Raw genomic sequence first — 19,248 nt, 5'->3', positions numbered from 1 at the left:
TGACAGCCTGGGGCACGGCTGGCCCTTCACCCCACCCAGCGCTCAGCACGGCTAGGCAGCAGCCCTGCTGTTTTGCCAAGACAGAAAAGACGTCCAAGAATCTGACAGGTCAGTTCAGAGCAGAGCGGGGAGCTGCTCCCGAGGCTGGAAATGCATCAGTGAGAGGGAGGCGCCCATCCAGAGGGCGTCTCGTGTGCAGGGAAGAACAGAACCGACAGCTAGCATCCCCAGGAACAGACGCTGATGGAGGAGGCGCCAGCTGTTGCGTTCTCTTGGGGGATGATGCTGGAGTCTCATGTCAGAAGTTATATTGGTCTTGCCCAGTAAAACACCAACTGTCTACTGAGGGGGCGGAGTGGTAGAACATTTGTAACATAAATGGTGTCTCCAGCTATGAATACATCTATGGTCACAAGCTTCCATCCTATCAGATACAGGTTGGCACTTGCCATGTTATCTCTCAGTTTAGTTCAGTTCAGTTGCTCAGTCATGTCTGACCCCAATTTGTGACCCCATGGACTGCAGCAGCCAGGCTTCCCTGTCCATCACCAACTCCCAGAGTTTACTCAAACTCATGTCCATTGAGTCGGTGATGCCATCCAACCATCTCATCCTCTGTCGTCCCCTTCTCCTCCTGCCCTCAGTCTTTCCCAGCATCAGGGTCTTTTCAGATGAATCACTTCTTCACATCAGGTGGCCAAAGTATTGGAGTTTCAGCTTCAACATCATATTCAGGACTGAATATTCAAGACTGATTTCCTTTAGGATGGACTGGTTGGATCTTCTTTCAGTCCAACACCACAGTTCAAAAGCATCAATTCTTCAGCGCTCAGCTTTCTTTATAGTCCAACTCTCACATCGATACATGACTACTGGAAAAACCATAGCCTTGACTAGATGGACCTTTATTTGCAAAGTAATGTCTCTGCTTTTTAAATGCTATCTAGGTTGGTCATAACTTTCCTTCCAAGGAGTAAACATCTTTTAATTTCATGGCTGCAGTCACCATCTGCAATGATTTTGGAGCCCAAGAAAATAAAGCCTTTCACTGTTTCCACTGTTTCCCCATCTATTTGTCATAAAGTGATGGGACCAGATCCCATGATCTTAGTTTTCTGAATGTTGAGTATCTCTACAAGGATTAAATCATGTACTGCTACAGCTACTGAACTTCAACACCCCTGGAAAGAAGTTCGGTGAGTTACTCACTCGGTCTTGTCCCATTCTTGGCGACCCCATGGGCTGTAACTGCCAGGCTCCTCTGTCCATGGAATTCTCCAGGCAAGAATACTGGAGTGGGTTGCCACTCCCTGCTGCAGGGAATCTTCTCGACCCAGGGATAGAACCCAGGTCTCCCTCATTGCAGGCAGATCCTTTACCATCTGAGCCACCAGGGAAGCCGCAAGGAGTTCAGGGTGGAGAGCAGAGATGAGGCCCTCTGTGCTCAGGGCAACACTGGAGGAAGGTCTTCAGACTGTTAGCTATTTTCAGGAGCCAGTTTTATGCGCCCAATTTTTGTATCTCCCCATATCTAGAAATGCAATAAAATCATTCATGGTGACAGCTGCTTCTCGTGATTAGCAAAAGCTTCATGAGATTAGCTGAAACGTTCTGGAAAGATATGTGCTGAATTGCATAAACTCCCGCTTCACCAAAATCACATGTGTCCTGACCTTCCTGTCCCCCACCAACCCCCCACCTCTCTGGAGCGATTTCTCAGAGCCACTGAGGTGCTGTCTCTCGGACTCTGGTCCTCACTTTGCACATTGCGCACTTTAAAGTGGACAGTGCCTGAGAGAAACGTGCATTTCCAAAGGCCTTGCTCCATGGGACCTTCCTCGGGTCGGAACCGCGTCTCCCCAGCTGTCAGGCAGGGTTGTTTGGGGGGATCGGAGGGGTGTCAGCACTGGATGTGTCTGCCTTCACTTCTCTGAGCGCTTCGTTTTGAGGCTGGAAGGGCCGCACAGGAGGAGCAGCTCTGTTCCAAGCCAGCTCCTCCACCACTTTGGTTCTGAGAAGTCTTTCTTCCAGAAGGAGCCCAAGCCTGCCTGACATACAAGCCTCCCAGAGGCTTGGTCGCTGAGTCTGGGGCCAGCTGCCAGCTCCAGAGAAGAGTGTTTACAGCCGGGGATGATGCTTGAAGCTGGAGTGGCCGGGGCATGGGAGCTGCCAGGCAATGGGGTTGCCTGGGTGGGCTTTTCTGATTTCCTGTAATGGGGAGTGAGGGTTGATGGCTTTCTGGAGAGGAACCCACTCACCAAGCTTTGCCCCTGATGTTTTATTGGCACCTCTGAGTTCTCATAATCATTAAAAATAGCATCAGGACCACGTTAATGCAACTGGGAGCGAGGGCAGTTACCACCCGCAGGAGCCAGAGCCGTGGCCTGCCCTGATGAGCAGGTGTCCTGCTTCTTGGTCTCTCAAGGGCTTTTACAGAGCCTTCCTTCCCAGTCCAGGGAAGGAGGGCTTTGCAAAAATTCAGATTTCTGACTCTCAACCGCAGATTTGTGATTCCTGCAGAGCGGAGGAGAGACCAGGTGCGTGTGGGTGTGTGAAAGCCCTGCCAGACAGCCGTGGTTTGGGAAACATTGTCTCAGCGCCAGGCTGAGCCACAGGTCCTCTCAGCCCCTGGGGTCATCCTGGGGCACAAGAATTGGGGTGCAAACCCTGTGAACTTGGAGGGAGTTACTGCCGACCAAGTCATTACTCAGTTTCAGTTGCAGTTGGGTATAGGTTGCTCACTGGGCTACCTGTGTGTAGTTACCACCCCAGTTTTTCATTTTTACTCCATAGCAGAGGTGTTTGTGACACAGAGCTGGCTCGACGGTTGGGTGCTGAATGGGGTGAAGAGAAGCGGGAGGTGGCTGCCTTCCCCACGTAGACATCTCATGATGGAAAGATGCTCACTCTTCCCAGCAGAGCAAGGATGAGTCAGAGGGCAGCGCTGGGGGAGTCCTGAACTCCATCCTGTTTGCATTATCCACTCCCTCCGTGACCCTTTGCTTCTTGAGGTGCCACTTCCCCTCCATAAGATGCAACTGGAAAAGCAGACCGTCTCTGAAGCCCTTCCCAGTGCTAAGACTCAGCCTCTTTCTTCCAGTTTCCCGTGGAAACTGGCTAAAGGGGGGCAGCCCTGCAAAGAGCAGCCCTTCACTGTCACTCGGAATCTGAGCATTTCCCTCTCACCTTTTATGAGCCGGGGTTTTTCATTTGAGTTAATGGGATACACACACCCTCCACGGTCTGCAGAGAAAAGACCTCCAGATGAAGGGTTTGTGCTGAAACAGGGAATTATCAAGGCTGTCTGGAACAGTGAGGTAGGTTTCTTTGGCCTGTGCGTCCCTCATAATTCCATTTCCCATGCCTCCCACATGTAAATGAAGCTCTGTAGATTTTACTGATTCTTCTTAAGATAACATTTGATGACAGGGGAGTGAGACAGGAACGTTCAGTAAAAATAGCACATCAGCCCCTGAATAATAAAAAAATCTCCATATCTTTGGCTTCTCGCAGCCCATAAAATTAACACCCACCGAACATACTTTATGGGGAGGTTTTGAGGTCCTGCAATTTGGCTCCATGTGAGTCAGCAAAGAAGTGCTGCCTTTAATGATGAAAAAATTCAGTCCTGTGCGTGACTCATTATAAATCTCTCCTTCACTTTCACATCGAACAAAGGAGTTTGCCTTTTGAGACTGAACCAAAGGAAGTCACTGTTGAGCTGCCAGCTTCCCAGAGCCTGGCTTCTTGATCCAGGAGCCCAGTTTCCTGAAGTCTGGCCCCTGTCCTTGCCATCCAGTCGTCAGTAATGGACTTTCAGTTCTGGGGTGACCGTGGAGGCCTTTCCCCAGCGTTGCTTCTGGAAGAATGCATCCCATAGACAGCCGGAGGGTCTAGCACATCCCTGCCAACACACGATAGAGGACGTGCGTGTGTGTCTGGCGCGTTGCTGTCGCTTCTAACGTACTTACTGCTGCGCTTCAGGAGGACTTGCTCCAGGCCTCGAGGCACGAGCGCAGACTGCAAGCTGTGTGTCCAACAGCTCTGGCCTCTGACACCACCCACTCGCACAATCGGTTTCCGAGGTCATTGGCCCTTTCAGCACTGGACTTCTGCCTCAGAACTGGCCTGGAGCGTAGCTGGCACCCTCTGATACAGTTGAAACATCCCCTGACAGAGACCAGTAATTCCCGACTCAGCAGATGGGCCCGGCCAGTGAACAGCCCATGCGTGGCCAGATGCCAGATGGACTCAGGAATCAGCTTCTCTCCCCCTTCCTCACCCTGAGTCCTGTGATCTCAGCTACCGAGCTTTCAGCTCCCAGTCTGTCTGCTCTCTTTATTTAACGTGTTCGCAGACGTTCTCTTCCTGTGGCTAAGGGAGTTTTCTCAAACTGGCATCTGTTTATTGTGGGGTGTGCATTGTCATCTTGAAAGCAGTGGAGTATTTCCCACCATATCAGTAAACAAGGGTGTCATCGTCACCGGCGATGGCAGCCCTCCCGAGCTGGTGAGTCCTACGGGCGCTCAGGAAGGAGAAAGATCCCTGTGATCTGACGGTGGCTACTCTCCACAGTGAGTCCCGGGGGAGCTCAGGATGTGAAAACACAGGTTACTGGCCCCAACAGCATATGAAAGGAGCAATTTAATGAGCCCAGACTTTTGCGCCTTTCCATATACAGAAAAGCGTTAAATTCCTTCAATGGTTTTCTTCAACAATATTCTTTTGATGTTCAGACTACCTGCCCTTTGTTGCAAAACTTCTATGTAACCTGACTCCTCCCCTCAGCTCCTTGGAGAGTTCTCGCAGAGTTCCTTGAGATTCTGCCTCCTGGGCTTAAGCCCTAAAAATTCCCACCAAATAAAACATAACTCTCAGCTTTTTAGGTTGTGAATGTTTTTTAAGTCGACAATTTCATGTAGATGAAAAGCGTGGTAAACCTCAAATCACCTGCACATGTGATGTGGCTGTAGTTTCCTATGAAGACAAGTGACCCACACAGTGACCTCTGGGCCGCAAAGGCAACTGTCCCAGTCCAGGCCACTGAGCATGGGGCATGTGAATGTCCGTGATTGTAGTCACAGAGGATTTTAAAGATCGTGTCGCAAAGTCAAAGCGGGCAATGTGACTGAGCGCATCCTTTCTGAAGGCCGTGACGGACACCAGCTGTGAAAGTCCTGACCGACGTGGGGGACACTTTGTAACTGGAGCTGTGTTCACATGCTGTCCTTTGTCCTGTCCCTGGAACTAAACCCAGTGGTGAACACGGCCTTCTCTAGGTTCACCCCGTGAACCGGGTTCTGCCCGGCCATTACCCCATGTGCTTACTGAGTTATGAGAGACCACTCCACCGACAACCAGGAAGTTACTCCTGAAAATGGGATCGGCAGGGTGCTTCGTCTGAAAACTTTGACGGCAACCGGAAGAGTCACTGAAACCCAGTTCTAAAATGAAGTTAGTGGTTTCTGATGCTGACTCTGTGACAGGCCTGAGCTGACCATATAGGTGGGGCTCAGCCGTGAGCCACAGGCCTGGTCCCCGTCAAGGGTGACCTCTGAGTCTGAAAGGCAGTCACAGCCCCGAGCCTGCCTGGGGAGTGCTTCATGACAACGTACTGCACTAAACCAAATACCCTTGCTGAGAATTTGCATTTTCAAATACCCTTTTGCATTTTCAGAGGAAACAGTAAATAACCAAAACCAAAATGTTGCAATTTTTTTAATGGGAAGGCAAAAGTCATTTTATGAGAAGCAGCTCCTGACTGTTGACAATTAGTGACATTGACTGTGGAGCAGATGGTCCCAGGGAACCCTGCCCAAACTGCTGAGTAACTGCTGGAAACTCCACCACTTGTCCAGGCAGCTCTGAGAGCTGCAGGGTGAGTCCTGCCAGGTGACCCCTTGGCTGGGGCAGCACCGTGGTGTTTGGGTGGCCGAGTGCTCCAGGCCCTGCCTGGGACACCTGACTGACATGAGTCATACCAGCCGCCGGCTCTGTTTCACCTGGCGGGCTTGAAAAACCAGACTGCAGCAGGACAGGTATGGCTACTCGTCAGCCACCCAACACGCCTCGTCCTGCTGAGTGGACCCTCAGACACCAGCACAGAAGTTTCCGTGGATTTTGACTCTTTCTTGAGCTGCAGTCAAGACATTTCCCCGGAGCTCTGTCTGTGAAACAAAGCAAATACTTGGCATCTCCAGATGCCATGTGAACAATTTTTGCACAGGACCATTTCTTAATGGTGTACGGCTAAGAGGAGGTCAGAGCATGGACCAACCCCACTGGAACAGCTTTAGATGGTGGAGACTGAGGACTTAACACAGGGATGTGAAAAGTCTGGGAGCAGCCAAGACACTGCCGCAGTTCCGGGGTTGACCAGTTAGAGTTTATGAGGCTGCATGGTTGAGAGGCAAACGTAAGGAGTTGGGAGGAAACATAAAAAATAGAAAAGCAATGGAGAGCCTCCAGATGAAGAATCAACACAGCCAGGAGCCCGAAGCCCTGGTTTCCTAAGGAGTTTGCATAATTTACATGGTTTAACATGATGGTAAAGACCAGGCTTCCCAATAGCTCATGAGGGTTTGATCCCTGGGTTGGGAAGATCTCCTGGAGAAGGGAATGGCAACCCACTCCAGATTTCTTGCCTGAAATATCCCATGGACAGAGGAGTTTGGTGGGCTCCAGTCCACGGGGTCGCAAAGAGTTGGACACAACCGAGCGACTAAACAACAGCAACAATCTTGTTAACACTGAGAAGTGGAAGCATTTCTGCAGTTGATACAGAACAGTTCTTACAAACAAAACTTTTCATTACAGTTTTTAAATAATTTTCTTAGAAAGATAATAGAGTCTGTTCATGAGAAATATTTTGGCATAATCTAGCTCAAAGCTTCTACAAACAAAGCTAAGTAAACATATCATGTTTCTGTCGACTACAAAAATCCAGTCGCAACCTGAAAGTAGAGGGTTATTTATCGGGAATGTTAAGGATTCCAAGCTCGGGAAAAGGCATCTCAGTGACCCTGAGAAAACTGCTCCAAGGGGGCAGGAGGGGGAGTCAGGCTATACACCAGTCTGCAACAAGGAGGGCAGGCAGTCTGAACATCAAAGATTATTAAGTAAGGAAAATCAGATACCAAGTTAAGGAATGTAGTGTTCTTCTATGCATGGGAAGATGCGAGAGTCTGGGATCATTGAAGTCATTCCTGTCAAACGCCTCTCGGCTATCTGGGGCCAGCACCCTGCACATTTAAGGAGACATTTTTCTCTCTCTTGAATTCCCTTAGGGCCTTCTGGCTCACACTGGAGGGCTGGAACTGCTGATGACTGCGGCAGCCTTAAGTTCCTCATGTAGGGAGCCAGCCCAGCTGGGAAGTTCACATGGGAGGGCCGGAATCACGGATAGGCATGGCATCCTTGTTTATTGATGCGGCAGGCGCTATCCTGTTTCACAGTACAGCCCGAGGGCACCCAGTCCCCCTGCAGCGCTGCCAAGTATGAGGACGCATGTTGGTGGTTTTGTTCAGCAATTTGGGGCCACACAGAGTCGGACACGACTGAAGCGACTTAGCAGCAGCAGCAGCCTACCTAGAACTGGTACTACTTCACGGCGTCTGTGGACACAAAACAAAACCCCAAACATGACAGTCTTTAGATCAATGACTTAATTGCAAGAAGGGCAGAGGACAGAGAGCCTTCTAAGTGATACCGCAGAGATGTAGCTTGTAAAGTCCTGTAATCAGCAAAAAAAAAAAAAAAAAGAAAGAAAGAAAGAAAGAAAGCTGTAGAGATGAGTTAGGTGAGCCATCTTTCTGTTGTTCTGTAACAAAGAAAAACCTAAACAAAATTTCGGAGAACCTATAGACTAAAAAAAAAGACACATCAACCAGTTCAAAGCAAGAGCTTTATTTGGATTCTGACTCCAACAAGCAGATTAAATTTTGACAGGGACAACAAAATTGGGAATGGAACGTTGAATATTTAATGATGTTAAGGTATGATTGTTAAAATTTTCAAATGTCACATGGCATTATAATTAGGCTGAAAACCTAAGACTCCTTGTCTTTTAGAGATGTGTATTGAATTACTAGTATGTCTAGAATTTGCTTCAAAATGCTATAGGGATCGGGCACAGAAACTGATAATCTGTGAGGCTGGGTGGACAGGGATACGGAGGGCCTTTATTTTTGTATACGTTTGAAATTTTCCTTTTAGGAAAAGGTTGGGGGGCGCGGGGAACAGACGCACTGCGTTGAGGGGAGTTATTTCCAAGCTCAAGAGAAGCTGACAGCCAGGGGAGGGGAGGTCTGACGTCAGGAACACTAATTAGGAAGTTAGAAGGGGCCGAGGCCTGGGAGACCGCACGCGGGGCCTGAGGACTGCGCACACGGAGGCAGCAGGTGGGAAGTTAACGCCGGTTGATGCCCCGGCCCCGGACCGGCCCCCTCCGGCTGGAGACGCAGCCCCGCCCCTCACCACGTCCCCTGTCCCCGCAGCTGGTCGGTGGGGAACTGGAGCGCCTGCAGCCGCACGTGCGGAGAGGGCACGCAGAGCCGGGCGGTCCAGTGCACGCGGCGCACGCACTACAGATCCGAGCGGGTCTCGGCCAGCCTGTGTCCACAGCCCGTCCCCTCCAGCCGACAGGCCTGCCAGCCTCAGAGCTGCCCCCCGGCGTGGAGCACCGGGCCCTGGGCAGAGGTAAGTGGGGGAGGGGGTTGGGTGGCATGGGTGAGGTGGTGAGTGGGGTCCCTCCTGTGCAGTGCGGGGTGTGGGGGCAACTGGAGTCTCCCCGGCCTCGGGGCTCAGGGCTGGAGCCCCAGCTCGGTCCCATCCCCTCCTCGAGGGAGCCGACACTCGCTCTTCCCGCGCGCAGTGCTCACGAACCTGCGGGAAGGGCTGGCGGAAGAGGTCGGTGGCCTGTAAGAGCACCAACCCCTCGGCCAGGGCGCAGCTGCTGCCGGACGCCGTCTGCACCACGGAGCCGAAGCCCAGGACTCACGAGGCCTGTCTGCTCAGGCGCTGCCACAAGCACAAGAAGCTGCAGTGGCTCGTGTCCGCCTGGTCCCAGGTGGGTGCACCTTCCCAGGTGGGTGTGCCAAGTCCCAGGTAGACGCATTGGTCCCAGGTAGGTGTGCCAGGTCCAGGCGGAACTGGGTCGACCACCTTCCACCTCGGGCCGCCGCTCCTTGCTGCGTCCCTCTGCTTCCGCTCCTTTCCTCTGTCTGGGGTCCCACTGCCCCTGGTATTCAGCCCCACACCTGGCCTCCGCTCCTTGGCGTGTCCTCTGGTTTTCATATCTCATCCGTGGAGCACCCCACCCAGGTCACCCACACAGTCATCCCTCCCTCAGTGTGGAGTGGGTGGGTGGGTGAACAGGTGCCAGCTGGGGAGAGTGTTCATCACGCCTGCTGCGGGCTGGGGGACCCACCTCACCCCGAGCAGCTGCAGCTGTTTCCCAGGATGTGCCTAGGTGGTGGGGCAGGGGGGTGACCGCAGGAGGAGAGAGCATGTCCTGAGATGCATGCGTGTACTCAGCCCACATAGCTGGTTTCCATAGGAACTGGGGAAAGAAGGCCCCCTGATCCCTGGCCCTCAGGGACAGACTCGGGGCCTCATTCCCACCTAGGCCACCAATGGCGTCTAGTCCAGGAGGGAGGAAGGCCTCTATAAAGTGATGGCGTGCCAGGCAGGATATTTATCCCGAATGAGACAGCACTTGTTTGCCCCTGAACACCATCGCTACTGCATGAAGCCTGCTGCTGCTAAGGAAGAACTCCTGATTCTCTCTCACCTGGGCCCAGGGGCATCAGTGTCTAGACTACTGAATCATCAGTCATTAGGAGACATTTGATTCTATGCGTATCTCCAGAGGCTGAGTCCATTCTATGCGCATCTCCAGAGGCTGAGTCCTTAGGAAGGAAGCAGCTTGGTCTGCCTAGTAAGAGCTTCCCTGGTGGCGCGGCGGTAAAGAACCCGCCTGCAGGGGGGGTTTGATCGCTGTGTTGGGAAGATCCCCTGGTGAAGGGAATGGCTGCCCACTCCAGCATTCTTGCCTGGAGAATCCCATGGACAGAGGAGCCTGGTGGGTTACAGTCCTTGGGATCACCAAGGGTCAGACAGGACTGAGCGACTAACACACACGGTGCGTGGAAGGGGTCCAGGTGGAAATCCCTTGTCCTCAATATGTAACACATTTGGGCGTGCACACACACACACACACACACACACACACACCACACCCCAGAGCTTCTCTCAGGCTTGGCCCCAACAAGCCCCCGAGAGGAGCCCTCCAGCTCTGTTCTGGCAGCAGGACACGCCAAGCACGCCCCAAAGCCAAGCCTGAGCCTGAGCATGAGGCCAGAGCCTCGGGCACCCAGCCTCCTCCATGGATTGGACCTGCAGACATGCCAGCCCGGGGCAGCAATGCCAGCCCCCAGGACCTGCCCTCTGACCTCCGAGCCAGCCCTGGGGTGCAGGCTGTGCCTGGCCTTCTGCGTCATCCCCATGTATCACATGGCTGCATCCCCTCCTGGCCACAGGTCGGCCCAGGGCCCTGCTGTGCACATAAGAGGGTGCGGCTGCAGCGGCAGCTCGGGCTCAGAGTACCTCTGGTCAGAACGAACACGCCTCCTGTGCTCTGTCCAGGACAGCACTCAGTTTCCCGGGGAAGATGGAAGCCCTGGGTCTCCCCCGCCTGTCCCTGTGCGAGGGGCCAGCATCACGCTGCTGTTGGGTGTGTGAATCTGAGGAGCTCTGGGGTTTACCTGACATCCTTGTTCGTTAGATTCCAGTGCATTCTGATATCGGTTACAGCCCAGCATCTTCATTCCCCAGTGAAGTGATAGCTCTGGAATTACTCCCTTCATGGTTTCTAATTGCCCTGCCCCAACTTATGTCTCTAGTACCAGACCACTGTGACCTCAAGATCTTTGGTTTTTTGTTGTTGTTTTTTTTTTTTTTTTTGGCAGATACTGTTAACACCATTTTAAAATGCTGAGGTCCCATAAATTTCACTGACTGTTGTTCAGTCGCTAAGTCGTGTCCGACTCTTTGGAACCCCCAGCACACCAGGCCTCCCTGTCCATCATCAGCTCCCGGAGTTCACCCAAACTCATGCCCATTGCGTCGGTGATGCCATCCAGCCATCTCCTTCTGTGTCATCCCCTTCTCCCCTTGCCTTCAATCTTTCCCAGCATCAGGGTCTTTTCAAATGGGTCAGTTCTTCGCATCAGGTAGCCAAAGTATTGGAGTTTCAGCTTCATCATCAGTCCTTACAATGAGCATTCAGGGTTGATTTCCTTTAGGATGGACTGATTTGATCTCCTTGCTGTCCAAGGGACTCTCAAGAGTCTTCTCCAACACCACAGTTCAAAACAATAAATCAGGTGGCCAAAATATTGGAGCTTCAGCTTCAGTCCTTCCCATGAGTGTTCAGGGTTGATCAACTTTAGGGTGGATTGACTGGTCACACATCTGTAAATGTTCAGGTTGATGTAATCAGGAGGCTTCTCCACTCAACAATGTGCGAGAGAGAGACGGACACCACGCGGGGAGACGTGCTTTTCACACACGTCCTTGGCTGTCTTCTTTTCAGTGCTCTGTTACCTGTGAAAGAGGAACCCAGAAAAGGTTCCTGAAGTGTGCTGAGAAGTACGTGTCTGGGAAGTACCGCGAGCTGGCCTCCAGGAAGTGCCTGCACCTGCCACAGCCCCAGCTGGAGCTGCAGCGTGCCTGCGCCCGCTTTCCCTGCCCCAAGCGCCCCGCGTTCGCTGCTGCAGGACCCCCGCGGACCGGCTGGTTTGCCTCACCCTGGTCTCAGGTAGGGATGAAGGGGTGGCGGGCGGAGCCCCTCCTCGGTGTTGCCAGCTGCCTTGGGCCGGAAGGTTTCTGCCAGAGTGTAGGCCCATGGAGCCAGCTCCAGGCCCTTCCCTCCAGAGCCCGTGAGGTGTTGGGTTTCTGGGGGTCGGGGTTGCGGGGGCACTTCCACAGGGTGATCTCCAAAGGTTACTCCATCTTTTAGGGCACTTGTGATTGTTCTAGGGCTTCCCGGGGAGTGCTAGTGGTGAAGAACCAGCCTGCCAATGCAGGAGACGGAGGATTTGTGGGTTCCATCTCTGGATCGGGATGATCCTCTGGAGAAGGAAATGGCAGCCCACTCCAGTGTTCTTGCCTGGAGAATCCCATGGACAGAGGGCCCTGGTGGGCTCCCGTCCATGGGGTCACAGAGAGTCGGGCACAACTGAACACACAGGCGGAGCGTGGTTGTTCTAAACGTTCACTCTGTGGAGGTAAGAGGATGCAATGGTTTGGGTAAGAGCTGGGCTGAGCTCCCCAGAGGTGAGTATGGATGAGGAAGAAATACGAGATCTGGAAGAAACAGGTGATTGTAAGTCTGTTTGGGTCAACCACAAAGCTGAGCAAATGAGGATGGGGGTTAAGCCCCCGGAATGGCTGTGACCCACCTGGTCCCCGGCCTCGGCCAGCCCAGGCCAAGAGAGGCTGCGGGATCTGTCCTGGGGTCTCCCAGTCCCTGGCTCCCTCCTCCTCCCGTGCTTCCTGCGGCTGTAAGGGAAGATTCTGCACTCACTACTGTTGACCCAGCCTCCTTCCTGGCCCTGCTTCTGGCTTTGGGCTCCTAACAGCCCTCTCTGCCTGTTGCCGTCTGTGGGCGAGGGCAGCACAGAGCAGCTCAGAGCCCAGTGTCTTCTTGGGCACTTAGGTCTGGACGGTCAGTTTTTAAGAAGCAAAGGAAGGGACATCCCTGGCTGTCCGGTGGTTGGGACTTGGCCTTCTGGTGCAGGAGGTGCAGGTTCAATCCCTGGAGGTAAGATCTCACATGCCTCGAGGCCAAAAAAGCCAAAACATAAAGCAGAAGCAGTATTGTAATAAATGCAGTAGGGACTTTAAAAATGGTCCACGTCAAGGAAACAGAGAGAGCAAATGAGCACGATGGCGGGCACGGCCACGAACGCCTGTGCTCCCACCTCGGCCAGCTCTCATAACCGTATCAGGCAACACTGGCCCCAGGACCTCCAAGGTGAAGTCCTACCAAGTTTATGGGATCCACAGGCCACCAGGCCACCAGGACACCCCCATCGCAGAAGACCTCTCAGGGCCAGCAAGTGGGATCTTCGTTGATTCCAGAGGCTGATCTCGGGAACCACATCTGCTCCCCATCACTTTCAAAGGAACTTTCTGGAGTCTTCATCTCTCTCCAAATCACTTCCCAGAAGGCATGCTCCGTGCCTGGTGCCACAGGAATGACCTGAGCAGCTGCAGGTGGCCGTCTTCCCTGCCCAGGTAGTGACTGCCCTCCCGGGAAGCGCGTCCCGCATCCTCGAGCTTCCCGGGCGCCCTGTGCTAAAAAGGAAGCAAGGACAGAAAGCATACTCCGGAGTGGAGAATCGCGCCTCCTGTCCCAGAATCGTGCCTGGTCCGTACTGCGGCCTCGTGAGAGGTCAAGGCCAACCCCGCTGACATGAGCTGCTTGAAAGCGGATGCAGTCACAAGACAGGCATCCGGACCGGCCGCTCCGTGGCGAGTGTCCTGCTGTTCTGCGGTGTGTTCCCCGTAGTGGCATATGTGTACACGCACCCACGTGCACATTTTATACACAGTCCCCAGTGTCTACCAGGGCGCATGCTCCCCACTCAGTACTCAGGGAGTGTTTGCTGGACGTGGAATTTCAGATGGAAAGCGAATCCATGAGTGCCTGAGGGCAGCCCCGCCGGGTCCTCGTCTGGAGGACTTTCCCCTCCAGCGCAACCTCACCCTCGTCTGGGGTCGCTGTCACAGTCACCGGAACTGTGCGCTCTGTTGCCAGGCCGTGTAGGGCAGCAGCATCTTTAAAGCCGCCGGAGGCTGCTCTTGCTTGCCGCCCGCTCTGCACCCTGCCCCCTCGTTGTGTTTTTGCCTTTGGTTCTGCTTCTCTTCAGACTTGGGGCTTCCCAGGTGGTGCTCGTGGTAAAGAACCCAGCTTCCAGTGCAGGAGACGCAAGAGACACGGGCTCAGTCCCCGGGTGGGGAAGAGCCTCTGGAGAGACAGCATGGCAGCCCACCCCAGTATTCTTGCCTGGAGAGTCCCACGGACAGAGGAGCCTGGCGGACTGAGGTCCACGGAGTGGCAAGGAGTCGAACACAACTGAAGTGACTTAGCACCCACATCTTCAAATCTGATGTCGCTTTTTCATTTAGAAATACACGAACTCCTCTCCGAATGGTATTAGAAATTGCTTCATTTAAAATACTGGACCACAGGACATTTGGACTGTATCCTTTTCAAGCATTTCCTGTTTTAAGTAGATCAAAAGTATCAGCATGTTAAACGTGGATTTTAATTGCAAAAACTGTTTTCTGTAAATATAGCTACATCAACCTCTGTGCCCACAGCTTGGGTTCAGTATAAACAGATGTGATAAACGCAGGGAGTGGCAGTCTGCCCCTGCTGCTCCAGGGGGATCCCGGCATTGGTCCTGTCCACACGTCTTGGCAGCAGCCTGAGTTGTGTGTGTGTCTCCAAATCAGCAGAGCTTTATCCTCACGCGTTAATGTGATTGTTTAACATAACCCACCACGCACCAGGAAAGAAAGAAAGAAATCCAGCTCAGAGGCAGAGAGGCTCAACACCACAGATGAGAACTAGGAACCATGCCCCCGAGTGAGCTCCCAGCCCAGGACCGGGGCTGAGGGAGCGCCTGGGACCCGAGTCAGAGGCCACCAGGCCAGGAGCGTGGCTCTGCCGGGAAGCTCAGAGACGCCACAGCCCCAGGAAGACAGCTGGCGCGACCAGGCGGGCCTGAACGACTCGGGTGCATCACGAGTCCGAGACGCTGCAGCCCCAGGAAGACCTGGGCTAGCGGTGTCCTACCCCGAAATGGAGCGGCCCACGGCGTTCGCCGATGTTGGCTTTGAAGAGCAGGGCTCAGCCTCACAGGGTGGGTTCCAAACCCACAGGCTCATCGGCAAAAAGCCCTGGGTTTTCTCTCCAGCGGCCGAGACATCCTGTCCCGAAAGACTGAAAAAAAGAAGAACCAACGATTCCTTCAGCTTATGAGCTCTGGGGACTCTGTTTCCAGCTTCTCTCCTCCGTCGAGGGGCAGACCAAGATGTTCTACTTATCCCATCACTGCGTCCCTCTCCCAAGGGGTTTACAAGCCACCTCCATGGGCTCTGTCTGCAGCAGGTCCTCAGCGTCTGGCCACGGACGGTTTCTGCCGTGGAAGACCACCCCCGGGCCGCTGCTCCAGGGGGATCCCGGCATTGGTCCTGTCCACACATCTTGGCAGCAGCCTGAGTTGTGTGTGTGTCTCCAAATCAGCAGAGCTTTATCCTCACGCGTTAATGCAACTGTTTAACGTAACCCACCGCGCACCAGGATCTCCAGATCGTTTTCTGACCCCGTCTTTCTGCAGGGGCCCCTCTACCACTTAACATTCTTAGCATTCTTGAACACACAGCCTTGTGTGAGCCATGCCGTGAGCTAGTCAGAATTTGATCTAGACTATGAGCCACTTTCTTTCTGGGCAGATTCATTGCTGCAGGTTTGGGTCCCTCTGTCTCCGATTGCTCCCGTCTCTCCTGGTTTCTTGCCAGCAGTGGGTCTCCGATGGACCCACTGCCGTGGTCTATGGGGTATGTGCCCAGCCCGCTGGTGAGGACTGGTCTGACTGAGCCGCCTCTCCCTGCCCTGGCTCTGCTGCGCTCTCAGCCTCAGAGTGCAGGGGCCCAGCGTAGGGACACGATGTTCCTGAGAGGGGGCAGCCACGCCCAGGCATCCGGAGTCCTTGCAAAACTTGGGGTCTGGAGGGGTGAGTGTCATCGCGCCTCTGCGGTGGGGGGCTGGCTTGTCAAGCTTTTCTGAGTCAAGGGCACCAGAAAGGCTGGCTTGTGAGAACGTCTTGTGATGGACCTGCAGCCTGTATCCCCAGATGTGTCCCGCTTTGTGTGTGTGTCCATCGAACCCTTGATGATTCAAGAATATTCAGACTTCTGGGCCCGTCTTCACAGTGTCCATACCTGGGAAATATGCAGCTGTGTTCAGCCCCCCACCCCAGTCCAGAGACAGAGAGAGACCGCCTTGAGGAGCCTGGGTGGAGGGGACCCGTAGAAAGGGGTGGCTGGACGGCCGGGTGGCCCAGCGTGACAGTGGCTCGTGTCTCCCGCAGTGCACGGCCAGCTGCGGGGGCGGCGTGCAGACACGGTCCGTGCAGTGCCTGGCGGGGGGCCGGCCAGCCGCAGGCTGCTCCTTGCTGCAGAAGCCCGCAGTCTCCCAGGCCTGCAACACCCGGTTCTGCCCCATCGCAGAGAAGAAAGGTGAGTGTCGGAGCCCCCTCTCCCCTGCCTAGGTTTAACCTTTTCAGCTGGGGCTGTCGGGTTTCTGGAGTGGTTGCTAAGAAAGCTGACCAACTAGGGGTCCCCGCGGGTTAGAGGGTCTTGTGTCCACTACACCTGTTCTCTCTCCACCTCCACCAGTTTTTCCCCCGAAAGGGCCCACGGAGCAGACCGCTCACTGCTCACACCTTGCTCCCCGGAAACGGCACAGGCGGCTGTGAGATCCATTTGGCTTCCAGCGAGCACGATTGCCTCTTGTGTTTCAGTGCTGCTGTCTGTATTCAGGAAACGCCATTCTGAGTAAAGCAGCCTTCTGCACCCCAAGCTAAGTGAGATCCCAGCACATTCATTTATTGCTGATGTTCAGTCACCAAGTCGTGTCCCGCTCTTTTGCAACCTCATGGACTGCAGCGTGCTAGGCTCCTCTGTCCGTGGGATTTCCTTCAGTTCAGTTCAGTCAGTCAGTCGCGTCCGATTCTGCAACCCCATAGACTGCAGCACACCAGGCCTCCATCACCAACTCCCGGAGTATACTCAAACTCATGTCCACTGAGTCGGTGATGCCATCCAACCACCTCATCCTCTGTCGTCCCCTTCTCCTCCCGCTGCTCCTCGGCTGCTCAGTAAATGCACACATACCCAAAGTGCCTTGGGGATTTGCAGCGCCGTGCCCTGTCTGTCTGTCTGTCAAGGTTCCTGGAGGAGAAAATGGGGCTGGAGGAGAGTGAGTGGTCTGCTTCAATCAGGGACCCGAGAACCGGAGTCCAGTCCACTGAAGACCCATTGTCTCGGGTGGCTGAGTGGTTCCGTGGGGGGTGTTTGGCATGAAAAGCAGGAAACGCCACCTTTGCAGGAACCTGCCAAGAAAGAGCTTGTGAAAACAGCACGACCCACGTGGTCCGTGTGACCTGCGGAGCAGCCCTCCCTGCAGAGCAGGCTTGCCTTGATTGGCTGGGGTTTCCGCGGGTGGTGGCCGGCCCTCGGCGGGGGGGCTGTGCGGAGGCTGACGCGGGGCTGCTGGCTTTCAGGCGCCTCCTGCGGGGACCGCTTCCACTGGTGCGCGCTGGTGCCCCAGCGCGGGGTGTGCGGCCACGGCTTCTACGGCCAGCAGTGCTGCAAGGCCTGCTCCACGTCCAGCCTGTGAGCCAGCAGGTGCGGGGGCCGCCTCCAGCCCCCGCTGGCCGTGTGGTCTCTCCACCAGCAGGCGTCCCAGGAAGAAGAGAAACCCGTGCGGAGCTCTTGGGCCGGACTACGTGTGTGCCTGTGTGTGCAGGCACGTGTGTGTGTGTGTTCATCCCCGGGCACACAGGCACACGCTTGGCGGGGAGGACGCGTGGAGTCGGGACAGAGCTCCCCAACCTGCTCGCCCTGAACCGCGGAGCTCTGGCAAAGCAGGCCGGCCCGGAATAAGCAAGGCTTGCAGCAGGTCTGCTTCTAAGGACCAGCCCAGCTGCCACCTGGAGACCACTGCTTCCGGAGGCGGGGCCAGCCCCTCCGGGCTGCGTCTCCAGTGTCCCGAGGCCCGTGTCCCGCCCCAGCGGTGGTTTCTCTGTACAGGGACCCCGGGGACCCCAGCCGGGTGAGCTGGTCTCCATCCTGGTGGGGAGCCTGGCCTCTGGAAATGGGAAATGAAATCCCCGCCATGGTGCTTCTGTCCCTTTCAGACCCGTTGGAACCAAGAGAAAATTCTCATATGTTGCCTTTTTTCTCTGTTATTTACAAGTGAGTGTTCCTATTTAAACGCATTTCTGAATGCTTTTCTCTTTCAAGTGGCAGAGTGACAGGCTGGACCCGAATTAGAGACTCCGTGGGGTTTACACCAAGCACTGCGGGCCGAGATTGGCCCACTTGGGTTTGCTTTTGTGTGCTGCAGGGTTTTCGATTTTTTTCCCCATAAATTTTGGTTGTTTTCCTAACATTCATTCAGAAGGGAGGCCAAAGATTTCCAGGTGAAAAGCTAAGCAGCAGGGGGCCTCCAACCTCCCCTCTCCCACCCAACCCTGGATTTCAGTCTTTTTCTGCGGTGTGGTCTCCATTCCAAATGGCACCTGGATATTTATATTTGCTGAAGTTCTATAATAAATTTTATATTGTGCAGCGTGCTTCTGAACAGCTGTGATTCTTTGTGAGGTTTACTCGGCAATGCGGAAGACAAGCACAGAACCGGGAACCTGGCCTCAGAGAGGCAGAAATGGGGCTCAGAATCTGGTAGAAAGTGCTAGAAGCAGTCTGAGTAGACAGTGCCCCCGAGTGAGGAGGCTGCAGGGAAGACAGCTGGTGACCTGGGGATGGTGGTGGCCAGTGCCAGGGGGCAGGGCCACAGGGGCTCCCTGCCCAGGGCCTGGGTTTTCTCCAGCTGTACCTGCAATCTGCAATGGGCAGGTGCAGCCTCCCTAGAGACGCCACGATCAATTAAAAGGTGCTCGCTGCTTCATTGGGCTTCCCTGATGGCTCGGACGATAAAGAATCTGCCCGCTATGCAGGAGACCTGAGTTCAATCCCTGGGCTGGAAAGACCCCCACAACCCCAGAGAAGGGAATGGCAACCCACTCCAGTATTCTTGCTTGAAGAATTCCAGGGACAGACTGGCGGGCTACAGTCCACAGGATTGCAACAAGTTAGACACAGCTGAGCGACTTTCACTTCAGCCTGCTGTATTAGTCAGTGTTCTCTGGAGACATAGGCACCGTAGGTCATGGAGGGGCGGTTGCTTTAAGGGACTGACTCACACGACTGCGGAGGTTTCACACATCTGTAGGGCAGGGAGCACTCCAGGAGTTCAGGTAAGAGTTGAGGCTGCAGCCTCGAGCCTCCGTTCTGCAGGGCAGCAGGCTGGAAACTCAGGCAAAGTCTCTCCAGTATAGTCTTGAGGCCAAATTCCTGCTTCTCAGGGAAACGTTGGTTGTTGCTCTGGGACCC

The 19,248-nt window shown here is 54.4% G+C and overlaps 1 protein-coding gene across 1 annotated transcript in view; it reads left to right on the top strand.

The window, feature by feature from the left end:
- The window catches only part of ADAMTS16 (ADAM metallopeptidase with thrombospondin type 1 motif 16), a 183,035-nt gene extending 164,604 nt beyond the window's left edge, over positions 1–18,431 (top strand). Inside the window, exons 19-23 of the mRNA XM_018065480.1 lie at positions 8,496–8,697; positions 8,873–9,067; positions 11,594–11,818; positions 16,164–16,311; positions 17,358–18,431. Of these exons, the coding sequence (XP_017920969.1) occupies positions 8,496–8,697; positions 8,873–9,067; positions 11,594–11,818; positions 16,164–16,311; positions 17,358–17,473 (886 nt within the window). The 3' untranslated portion in view covers positions 17,474–18,431. The remainder of the gene's footprint in view (positions 1–8,495; positions 8,698–8,872; positions 9,068–11,593; positions 11,819–16,163; positions 16,312–17,357) is intronic.

Source organism: Capra hircus, chromosome 20, assembly GCF_001704415.2.
Source record: "Capra hircus breed San Clemente chromosome 20, ASM170441v1, whole genome shotgun sequence".
Taxonomy (NCBI): Eukaryota; Metazoa; Chordata; class Mammalia; order Artiodactyla; family Bovidae; genus Capra; species Capra hircus.
The sequence above is the reverse complement of the archived record's forward strand: the minus strand, read 5'-3'. Positions and strand labels throughout refer to the sequence as shown.